Consider the following 12,582-nt stretch of genomic DNA (forward strand, 5'->3'; position numbering starts at 1 on the left):
CGCAATCTCCTAAGTACTGTATGGGCGCAGTAACACATCTACAGTCAGCGCCTGTGTGCGCAATCTCCTAAGTACTGTATGGGCGCAGTAACACATCTACAGTCAGCGCCTGTGTGCGCAATCTCCTAAGTACTGTATGGGCGCAGTAACACATCTACAGTCAGCACCTGTGTGCGCAATCTCCTAAGTATGGAAGCAGCGGCACATCTACAGTCAGAGGATCTGTGCGCACTCTCCTAAGTACTGTATGGGCGCAGTAACACATCTACAGTCAGCACCTGTGTGCGCAATCTCCTAAGTATGGAAGCAGCGGCACATCTACAGTCAGCGCCTGTGTGCGCAATCTCCTATGTATGGAAGCAGCGGCACATCTACAGTCAGCACCTGTGTGCGCAATCTCCTAAGTATGGAAGCAGCGGCACATCTACAGTCAGAGGATCTGTGCGCACTCTCCGAAGTACTGTATGGAAGCAGAAGCACGTCTATAGTCGTTACACACTAATTTATGTTTTATACTGTATACTGGCTTACTGTACATAAAGAGCCCAACAAGCTGCCTTTATTTCAGGTTAAAATTATTTTCATTTTCTCTTTTTAAAATACACTTTGTGGCAATTGTTGTTTATAAGTTTATTAAAATATTGCTCTTTACAACCAGAAATGTTATTTAAGGTTATGGACTTTTTGCGTAGCTTGCCCTGATATAGTGTATACTCCTAATTATTTAAACATATAGTTCCACAAAATAACCTCTGATTTTGTGCATAATGTCACTGCGCCTGTCCCGAGGCTCACAACCATTACCAGCAATGCCGCACAGGCTGGATATTTCATGCAATAATCCAAGCCAGCCCTTTTGGAGTACAATAGATGTTTTCTTGTACTGAGAACCAAACACTGTCTCCTGAGGATGGCAACAGGCGAAACCTCTAACGGAGCAGAACAATAAACACTGAGGAGTCTAATTCCACCGTCCCAGGAACCTCCAGCTATATTGATTAGTGTAAAGCGGTTGCCTTAGTTGGTGGCAATATCTCCCAAAGTATCTACAATGTGACATAATTCCCTAGTGTTACTAGTGTAGCTAAATGTTACCTTTTCTAACTACAGATGAAGCCCTGCTCATCTATCCCTTTAATAGGATTAATTGAGCCAAGGCAGTCGGACTTAATCCCCTGCTGTAATGATTTAATCCCCTGCTGTATTGTTCTCTCTGTATTGTATTGCAGCTGAGAATAGATGAAAGGTTTATGCTAATAAGCCATGGTGCACCTAGACGCAGCAGAGAAGCCAAGATGAACGTGGCTCCATCTGTATTAATCACACATTACTGTGTAGAGATGGCAGAGCGCTGACATAGGAAGGACACTTCCAATAGATCGAGCCAGTTGACAATTTCTAAAAGATAAACATTAATATTGTACTTATTATAAAAAAATAATAATTAAAAATGAAAATACAGCAACAATACCACCATACAGGCAAACGTCACCTTCAACTGGCGCCTTTGCCTTGTACCATTGGTTCCTAAACCAATCCTCAAGGCACCTAACAGTCTATTTATGAAAAGAGTGGAGAAGTGAGCCAGTGGAGAAGTTGCCCATGGCAACCAATCAGCTGTGACGTATAATTTTATAGTATCCACTTGATAAATGTTACCTCAAAACTGATTGGTTGCCATGGGCAACTTCTCCACTGGCTCACTTATCTACTCTTATCACTACTTCATGAGAATAGACCACTTAATTAGAACCTCAGTCAGTTTGACTATACCATCTGTGCATAAGCAGGGATATCCCTAAAACCTGTACTGCTGGGGTGCCTTGAGGACCGCATATGGTAACCACTGGCCTATATTGCTGCTGAACTTGTAAGTGCGATATGTATATTTGTACATTTTAATAAATTGCAAACTCACTTGAGTTATTGTTAGTTATCTACTTTTTGGACTGCTCGACACATTGTGATGTCACTTTGGCAGTGATGGCGGTTCCTCGCCTCAAGTAGCAGCTACACTTGTTTTTTAATTAAATTGTCTGTAGTACCACTACCCCCTCCTCCTCCCCCCACACACTTTCCAACCACACTCCCCCATATTGGAATTACTATAGGTAAATCTTTTCATAACAGGTGAGATCTTATCATTGATCTACAGGTATATACTGGCATTCCCTCCTCCTGCTACGAATCTCTCATCATATACTCAGTTCTCGGAGTGAGGTCTTACCAGTGATCTATAAAGCACCAATATAACCTCCCACATCCTGCTACTAAGGCTTCTTCCTATAGACAGTACTTGGGTAATTCCGGTGTCTGTCTCCTGAACGCAGGGATCCCGACAGCTGTCATTCTGACGGCATCCCAGTATTACAAGTAATCCATAAAACAGCTATACAACCTCCATCTCCCTGATACTTATTGTATTCCCATACATAGTACATGGGACGCTTTCTGGTGATCTATAAACTTGTAAGTTATACAGATACTAATAGCTCTTCCTATACCAGCAAGACCAAGGCTGGTAACATTACATCACCATACCCTCTGTGAGTTGTAACTTGTACTTTGTGTGATACATATAAAGACACCAATGTGGGTTACTATGGGTATGGCAGTTTGAAATTGAAAAGATGTAAAACGCATTTTCCCCAACAAATGGGAAAACAACCCCCTAGCCCCCCCCCCCTCCCCCCCCCCCCCCCCCTAGTTACGGCCATGACAACCGACACGCCACGCGGGGAAGTGCCAGTGTATGAGATTTATTGGCAGCCGGCATACACATCGGTCCTGAATGTATATGGGGGATAGAGTAAATTGCATCTAGTTTGTTCTAATAAAAATAAAATGCAAATACCTCCATGTTCTTATTACAAGTCAATGAAATGTGGATCGCAAGTGAAGCCTTAAACAGCTCATTATGTAGGAAAGCCAAATAAACATTTACGCTGTAAAGGTGCTGGTCATCCGCCCTACCTGGCACAAAGGTAACACTCTTTATGTCAGGGATGCAGAATTGGCGATATAAAATTGAAACATTGTAACTTTTTCGAAGGCTATGAATCAGGAGCTAAAAACCGGCTTTGTCAGCATGGCACCACGGATTCCAGGACGTGAAGCAATGAATGATTTCGCATGGAGGCTACTCCTTCTGCCAGACGCTGCTCATTAATTTCCATGCATCTGTTTTACAACTCTGCCTCCCTGACCACCAAGACAGGCTGAAGTTTCTGCCAGTTACCAATTGCTTGGAATAACGTCCGTGGCAAATTCCGGGGAAAATCCCTGCTTAGTCACACTAAAAGGTTAGTCATGGAAAATTAAGCATCCTAATAACAGGCATGACATGCAGCACAGAGAGCTAGCATACGGTTATTGTACAAATGCTGAATTCAGGGAAAAAGGGACTGGAGGAATATACGGAGTAACTGATACCAGTGATTCATAAATCATATCCGGGACACTACAGCCCAAAATCGCCATTATCAGATATAACCTACGAAGGAACAATCAGGTGTGAGGTGCAAACCCGACACTGATAATATGGGACGCCTAAGCCAGAGCTAAACGCAATCGTTCTAGTGTACTATAGCGCAAACACTAGCATATGACAAAATAAAATATCAAAATGATGCAAAGTATACTAGCTACTATTTTGGGAACACAGATATTCACAAAGCAGCAGCCATTTTGTTTCATTTATTTACATGTGCTTAGGTATATATTGTAGTACCTGTTTTGTTGTATGGTTTTTGAGTTACCCGCTAACCGTATTATAAGAATAGTTATTGCTCCATATGCACATACAACTCCCACCACAGACCGCTAATGGTATCCGACAGAATCCAAAAAGATCTGCAGCGATTTGAGCTGCTGTGGCATCACTGCCCCTGTGTATGAATCCACAAATCCCAGGTGTAAGTGTGTGTACGAGATTGTGGGTCTGTGAGTCACTAACTGTCCATTTAGTTAGAGAAGCACAACCTTGCGAACATGGCAGACATTTTTCTTTACACATCTTGTACGTCGTCAATAAAGCACTAATGAGACTCGATTAAAATGCATCACCAGAGACAGAGGAGGAGGAGGGGTGCACTGTCCGAAGAAAGGTCTATGTGGAAGTCGTCTGAGAGTCAACGTTCTTGTAGAGAGCTATCACATTGTTCCAATAGAGTAAACATCAAGCCAGTTGGCCAGGTTTAATGGCAGCAATTTGCACAAACTGGCCTTTCCTTTCCATGTTCCTTCACTTACTGGTGGTTTGTTGCAGGTAGATTGTAATGAACACCAAAAGCTAAACAATAACACTTCCCAAAGTATGATACTCTCGCTCCCATAGATATGAGAACCAGATCGCAGCCACTCCTTACATATAGAGGATTTACTGCAGGCCCTCCACCGCTACTAGTGACAGCTAGTTGCAGAGCCAAAAACTATTTGAATAGGCATCTATATATTCCGAGGACTTCACAAAGAACTCCAATGCAACGCTGAACAATATATTACAAAGTTCTAAAAGCACAAATGTCTTTTTGTTTCTATAGAGCAATCTTTCACAGTTTATAAATCTCCGACTGAAACACAAGACCCGAAATAATGAGACGTTTTCCCCTCCGAGATCCTCAGCGGTCCGCTTATATTTTACATGACACAGAAGTTAGATTTAAGACCATTTCAGCAAATCCAAGAAGTTTGGTTTGATTTATATTGCTAATGACACATTATGGATTATTTCGCCTAATAGCATAAAACCTAAATGTATGGAATTCCTGGACTCCAGCCGTCCCCGAGGGTGTACATCTAGTATTTACTATAATACGTCTGGTGTACAATGTGCTGCCCTGCTGATTACTATACAGTGTTGGATCGCAACCCAAATATGCTCAATCAGCCGTATTTAGTAGCTGGCAGAGAACGCTAAAAGGGATGTTAAAAAAAAGGGATGCTAAAAAGGATGTTAGCCGCTACCAGGCCTTGTACTGAAAATCTATTCATCAGTGAATTGGGCTGACAACAAAAGCATCAGAACTCCACCACACTCTTCATCATTACAGCCCGTACAGACTGCAAGAATCACATGTACGGATCACATTTGCTAATAACGCAGGATAAAAGATTTAGGAATAAAGCTGTAGAGTCATTTTATACTAACTGCCCCAGTATCAAATCTCTGAGAAAGAGAGACAGTGGGGAGATGAATCAAACTTTGGAGAGAGATGGGAAAGTTGTCCAATCAACTTCTATCATATCAAAAGGCTGCGTTAGATAAATGACAGCTAGGAGCTGATTGGATGCTTTGGGTAACTTCTCCACTTTATCTCTCTCCAAAGCTTGGAACATCTCCCCCGGTGTCTGGATACATGTTTATTCACAGTGGGTTTTGTACTGATTCGTAAAACGGGATTTCACAATATGAGCTGAATAAGACGTTGAGCAAATACAGTGTTTTATAGGCAGCCTTATTAAAGGTGCTCTCATCTTAAACCATGTTGTTAGTAGCGCCTAGTATATCAGGGTAATTAATATTAATTAGCTACAATCCATCTGTATAGGATATGAAGGGTTTTACTGAGCTGTGACTGCTTCCTCTGTGGGAGACCCTGGTTATGTTTTTAGTATTTTTGGACCCCAACCACATTATGATCACCTCCCTAATGTTCCGACAAGGGACACTTCTGAGCGGATAGAGGTGGGGTTTGCGTGGACTGGGTTGAAAGTGCTGCGTTTTGAGTGGGTGTGGATCAATAGCTCTACATGAAAAATATCGATATCCAATAGGTTGACCCCAAATGGTCAAGAGGGCGAAAAGGTCGACAAGGAAAGATAGACAGTAGAAAAGGGCGACAGGGTCAAAAGTAAAAATGGAAATGGTCAACATAAAAAAATCAACACATTTTTTTACGTTTTTCTGGTGTCATGTTTAATGTTTAACCCCAATTAGTGTATCGCTTCGCTCGCCACGCTCTACTACCGCTGTGATCGGCACAGGATACAGTTCCCAATCTTAGTTCAAGTGGGTGGTAAAGGATGAAAAAGTTGAAGAAAAAAAAAAAAAGGCAAACAAAAAAACTTGTGTAGACGATGTGTGTGTCGACCTTAAGCACTGTCAACCTTTTGACCATTTGGACCATATGGGGTTAACCTATTGATTGTCAACCTAAGTACGGTCGATCTATAGTCCGGAACCCGTTTTGAGTAGGACGGGACTTATTTTCTCCAGTTCTGCATGTCTCATTTTGGAAGGTATGTGTTGTGGCCTATTCCCATTATTGTTGGGTCCATCTGCTGACACTTAAATAAGCAGGTGAATAGATTGCAGACGGGCACCAGAAGTAGGTGTTTGGCCGGGTAACCAGGATTGCCAGGGATGTGCTGTTATGAACCACAAGCAGTGGTTCATTCCTGTTTGCTTTCTGTTCATGAATTTTATGTTATATTTCTGTTTACATGCCAGGATTTCTCATGTACTTGTTTAGAAGACTCTTGCTGGCCGCTGGTGGTTAGTCTGTGTAACTGCAGCCTGTTTTCTATGTGTTAAGCCTCACCTGTCAGATAATTTGGTCATTATGTGGTGAGTCTGTGTACTGCAGTCTGGCTCCTGTCTGTGTAGCCTCACCTGCCAGTATTTTGGCCATTACCTGGTGCCTGGCTTCCATCCATCCGGAATTGGGGCGTGTTTCCCTTATTACCCTGCTAGCCCTGCAGTCCAGCGCCGGTGATAGAAGTTTGTTATTGTACCTGTATGTTCCAGTTCTTGGTTAGCTTCCTGCAAGCTTGTTCCTGATCCCTGTCAGCAGCTTCCAGTGGAGCCTGTCTTCCTGCCTCTGGTGTGTTCCTGTGTCCAGCTTGTGTACTCCAGGGTCCTGTGTCCAGTTTCCTGTCTCAGGGATCGTTTCCTGCTGTCCTCCGAGTTGCCGTCCAGTAAAGTGGTCTGGTATCCGAAGCTTCTGGGTTCTGGTTGTTTCCTGCGCACACTTGTCGTGGTGTCGAGAGTAGCGGCTCTGCCATATTGTCTTTATTTTTGCGGAGGTTTCCGCATTGCCGTCCTCGCCTTATTACGATGGGTTCGTATTTGGCAGTTAGGTTGCATTACTTGATTTACTGTTGTTCTTGGCGGCCGCACTGCACATAAACTACTTTATTTTTTTGTATCCTTCTCTTTCTTAGTCGTGTCAGTCTTAGTTAGTTTTCCCCTTGTTCTCCTTGGTCTCGGTTAACGCCTTGTCTCCTATTAAGACCGGGGGGCATCGGAGTTTGGGCGGACCTAATTCGCCCATTGAAATGCAGCTGCCGTGGGCACAAGAAACCATAGTCTTGCAGGCGTTAATCGACCACTGGGAGGACAACGGAGTCAGTGATTTCGTTAGGTGTTGCTGCGTACCCCAGTTCTGTCGCAGCTTCACGCATCTGTACTCAGAACTCTTCTGCTGCCACCCTATCTCCAGGGTTCCAAGTACATAAAATATAACACATGCAGCTGCGGTACCATGATGGTTTGCCCATGCCCACTTCAGTGGTGTACACAGATTCCCAATATTCACAAAGAGGCGTGGCCACACACTCTATAAGTACCGAGGCCTGAAATATATCATGGTGGCAAATCATCATATGAATAACTACAACAGGGACTCTAGAAAGAGGGTTTGTGATTAAAGGGCCTAATTCAAGGTTGATTGCAAAATAACATTTTCCTCTAATGGGCAAACCCATGTGCACTGAAGGTGGGGCAGATGTAACATGTGCAGAGAGAGTTAGATTTGGGTGAGTTATATTGTTTCTGTGCAGGGTAAATACTGGCTGCTTTATTTTAACACTACAATTTAGATTTCAGTTTGAACACACCACACCCAAATCTAACTCTCTCTGCACATGTTATATCTGCCCCCCCTGCAGTGCACATGGTTTTGCCCATTAGAGGAAAATGTTACTTTGCAATTAACCTTGAATTAGGCCCAAAGCCCTCTAATGAGAATATTTTATATGTGCATTCCTTACGATTCGCAAAAATAGGGTTTGAGTCCCACTAAGCAAAACAAGCAACTGATCTCAAAACTTTAGAAGGAAAAACTGGAGTGACACCAGTTACAGCGAGCAGCAAAAGAGTAGAGATTATTAGATGTGCTGGATTTAGTGGGTGATTATTGCTTAAATATCATTGCGTTTGTCCCTCAACATGTTCCACTGGCCTAGGGTGAGTGTGGCAGGAAATTATGGCACGATACGCCCTGTACTACAATTTAAAACACGGCGGGTTGTGACGCTGTGTTTTTGGAAACCGTCCTTGAGTTCACTTTTATACAAATTTCTCACATTTGGCCAAGAAGGTAGCAATGATATTTTAACAAAATCGGGATTGGCAACCAAAATAAAAGCTGTATCCTGCTTTAATTAAAGAGTCGGCATTCTGCTGGCTTCTAAATGAGCCATTGTGTGAAAGTATGTAAGCGCTAGGCTCCACATTTAGCAGATTTATGGTAACGCAGCCTCCAAGTGTTGGAAGTACACTGGAAATCACTTAAAGGATTAGCTGCTAAGGTAGTAAAACACATAAAAATGCATAAGACTGTGTGAGCCAGGGCTGTGGATGGAACACAAAAAGAGTAACGTGTCTAACCAATCGGCACAGCTGTACCTCCACGCACGCTGTAGTTTTTGGTACATCAGCAGTTCCAACTGGAGTTTCTCAGAAGTCCTTTAAATTAGTTTCGAACAGCATAAAGTAGCAACACCACGGGTGTGGATCATAGGGTCGACAGTAACTAGGTCGACAGTCATTAGGTCGACCACTATTGGTCGTCAGTGACTTGCTCAACACCTGAAATAGGTCGACACGGTCATTAGGTCAACATGGAAAGGTCGAAATGAGGTGTTTTTTTTTTCTTTCTTTTTTTAGTGTTATGTTATACGTAAAGTTACCGGGAACCCCAATTAGTGCCCCGTATCCCCTTGCATTGGGGAAGATGCCTCGCTCCACTATTGCTGGAGCCATGCCCCATTACAGTGAGATCTTACCTAGCAGTGGAGCCATGCCCCCTTACAGCGAGATCTTACTTAGCAGTCAATGCTAGGTGATTGTTCTGCCAAACTGCTCTTGTGCTACTAACCTGTTGATGATTGGAGCCATGCCTTCTTATAGTGAGTTCTTACCTAGAAGTCAATGCTAGGTGATTGTTCTGCCAAACTGCTCTTGTGCTACTAACCTGTTGATGATTGGAACCATGCCTTCTTATAGTGAGTTCTTACCTAGAAGTCAATGCTAGGTGATTGTTCTGCCAAACTGCTCTTGTGCACACCCCACCAACATTTGTATGAGATATCAGCTTTTGACTACTCTCCAACTGACCTGACCTGCTTACTGACACTGCTTTACAATTCTCTAGTCTGCTTAGTAACAATAGTTCGTAACACGCTCAAACATGCATCATTGTAATTGCTCACCGTGCATTGCCATATTTATGTTGGTGTCCTTGCCATTGGAGTTTAACATTACCAAATAAGGTAACCTAATTTGGTTTATAGGAATCTTTGAAAGTGTTATATATGTAGGGCGTGAGGATGAAGGATAAGAACCTTGCATACTTGTATATCATATGTTGCACATATGATAAAATGTGTGTTACAAAATACAGATGTGCGAAAATTGTGCAGCCCCGTAGTCTGTAAAAGTCAGCCCATTGTTTTTTTGGCTTGAGCCAGGCATTGAAAAATAATATACATTACTATAGAAAGCCTGTCCCACTAAGACTGGTAATCTGGCTGCATCACCAGTCTGAATTTCAGGAAAATAACAATCAAAAGTCAACCAAGGAAAAAATGGAGACTGCCTGGTGAAGAGGAGGACACATGAATAAGGGTTAGAAGAAGGTGCTTTAGTAGACCCTCTACTGCAGCGGTGGCCAACCAGTGGCTCTTGAGCCACATGCGGCTCTTTCTTTCTTCAAATGTGGCTCCTACCACACAAAGTCACATGACTACAACAGATCCGGTAACCACTGCTCTCCAGAAAAACACGCAGCAGCACTATGGGAACTGAGGGAGCCAGATACTAGAGATGAGACACCCACCAGCAAACAGAGTACACATAAGGGGCTGCTGAAATGGCATGAATTGGGGGAAGCTGAAGTGACACATGAGGGTGCTGGCTGGAGTGACAGGAGGGTGCTGGCTGGAGTGACAGGAGGGTGCTGGCTGGAGTGACAGGAGGGTGCTGGTTGGAGTGACAGGAGGGTGCTGGTTGGAGTGACAGGAGGGTGCTGGTTGGATTGACAAGAGGGTGCTGGTTGGAGTGACACATGGGGGAGTTGAAGTGTATTATGTGAATCTGGAATTTTCAATATATTTTTTATGTGGATCTGGCTTTTACAATTATGTTATGTGGAAGTGGCTTTTTCAATGTATTTTATACCAGGGGCGTGGCCTAGAAGGCACAAGGCCACACCCCATTTTTGCATGTGTGCTTTTGGCTCGATGTCGGCTCTTTGACGTACCGAACACATTTTTTTAGGCTCTTTGTCTCTGACTGGTTGGCCACCCCTGCTCTACTGTTTTACAGAAAGTAGCTCGGCGACCTATTAATTATTGCAGAATACTGGATAAACTATTCTTATATACGCTCATTAGGGCATTATACAAGCCCGAAGGTGGCAGGAAAGCAATACAGCACTGAATGATCACGGTGATTACGCCTGGTATGAAACTCTTGTACATGGCTGCAGTACAACGCTTTGTAAGTGAAACCACACCACAACAAAAACATATCCTGTTTAAGCCATAGTGACGTCGGGAGTATGTGTTTATCATCTGTTCTGGACATTGTGCCATTCTGGCCCCGGGCAAATTGGAAACGAAAAGTATTCTCCTTCGGCCAAAACCAAGATTACCACACACTTTCAAGGCAATTGATACGTAAATGAAAGGTTATGGTTAATGACTTAAACATATTCCTGCGTTGTAAAACATTTATGGGCATTCTTCGGTATCTGAAAATAGATTGTTGCCGAAATGGATCCATGCAGAACTGTGTGAACTGACCGGCTGGCTCCAGCACATCAGGTAGAATTATCATGGACTCATTCTTAGGAATACTGATAGGAGATATCCGCCCTGCTCTGTGTTATTATTTATTATTATTGGGACTCGCAATCTGGCCCCTAGGAATACAATCTCCGCAACGGTTTAGAGCGCTCAGCAGAACCTTTAATGCTCATGCACCGATGATTCCTACATTGAATGGCCCAAGATTTTTGCACACAGAAGAAAGCCCCTATGACGTTTGATGTATTGGCACATAAACCGGGATATTTTAAAATATGTTTGTACTTCACATTAAGTGTGTAATATGCTATTGTTTCTATAATATAGCACTTTTAGGAGTGGTGTCGCCGGTTTTATAACCTTAAGGCTCATAGGCAAGTACCTGTGAAAAACAAGACCAACGAAATCAAAATCTACAGGTGAGACTTTATGGCAGGTAAAAATACAATGCTTGAGCTGTCTGCAAACCGACCTTTGACTAGTCTCTGACTACCATGGCAACCACAGTCACATGATGCAGTGAGCATAGAAGCTTTGAAACATCCCTCTGAGCTCTCTGCAGTGTGACATCCTCCCCCTCTGCCAGCACAGGGCATGCTGGGAGCTGTGTGGAACCTGTGCATATGTAGCAAGCTAATTGTGTCTGGCAGCCTACTTGTTTTCCCTTCAGGTATACTTGTTTTCCCTTCAGGTAGAATATTTTTAAGGAGATAATCATTTGTAGGAAAATAGCTAACAAAAAAGTGACTGATACATGTTTAAAAAGTATTTTAAAAAAAACCTTACATATGATAACAAGAGCTGCTGTACTGTAGAAAACAAACACACAAATATATAGAGTCTATACCTCCATCCGTTCCTGTTTCACTTCATCAATCTCGTCATCTTCCATTAAGGCGAGCAGCTCCCCGGTTTGGTCAATGGTGTTCAGGAAGTCCTGGGCTAGCTTCTGCCGCTTGTTTGTGTTACTGCTAGCGGCCAGCTTCTCTGTACACAAACAGATACAAAGATGTGATGTATGCATTGTGTGTATCCACAACTGAACCAATAAAGCTTTAATATATGACATAGTCGCCGGCACATGCAATAGCGGTTTTGTTGTAGTATCTCCACTGTACTAGACTGGTTCTATAGGCAAAAGTCTAGTAAAATATAAAAGTACACTAGTGTATATGGCAGAGGTTCTCAAACCCGATCCTCAAGGCACCCCAACGGACCAGGTTTTAAGTTTATCCATGCTTGGCCACAGGTGACTTTGGGGGATCTATTAACTAAGCCTTGAATGGAGATAAAGTGGATGGAGATAAAGTACCAGCCAATCAGCTCCTAACTGACATTTTTTCAAATCCAGTCTGAGACATGAGAGTTAGAAGCTGGTTGGCTGGTAATTTATCTCCTTCCACTTTATCTCCATCCAAGGCTTAGTAAATAGACCCCTTAGTTAGCTCCTCAGTCAATTTGATTTAACCATCTGTGCTGAGCCATGAATATACCTAAAACATGGACCGTTGGGTGCCTTGAGGACCACGTTTGAGAACCTTTGATATATGG

The 12,582-nt window shown here is 43.0% G+C and overlaps 1 protein-coding gene across 4 annotated transcripts in view; it reads right to left on the bottom strand.

Moving 5' to 3' along the window:
* Positions 1–12,582, bottom strand: part of SUPT3H (SPT3 homolog, SAGA and STAGA complex component) — a 476,044-nt gene that overhangs the window by 210,113 nt on the left and 253,349 nt on the right. For all 4 annotated transcript variants that reach the window (XM_063915212.1, XM_063915210.1, XM_063915213.1 and 1 more), the window contains one exon: positions 11,879–12,018. In XM_063915212.1, coding sequence (XP_063771282.1) covers positions 11,879–12,018 — 140 coding nt within the window. The remainder of the gene's footprint in view (positions 1–11,878; positions 12,019–12,582) is intronic.

This window comes from Pseudophryne corroboree, chromosome 4 (assembly GCF_028390025.1).
Source record: "Pseudophryne corroboree isolate aPseCor3 chromosome 4, aPseCor3.hap2, whole genome shotgun sequence".
Taxonomy (NCBI): Eukaryota; Metazoa; Chordata; class Amphibia; order Anura; family Myobatrachidae; genus Pseudophryne; species Pseudophryne corroboree.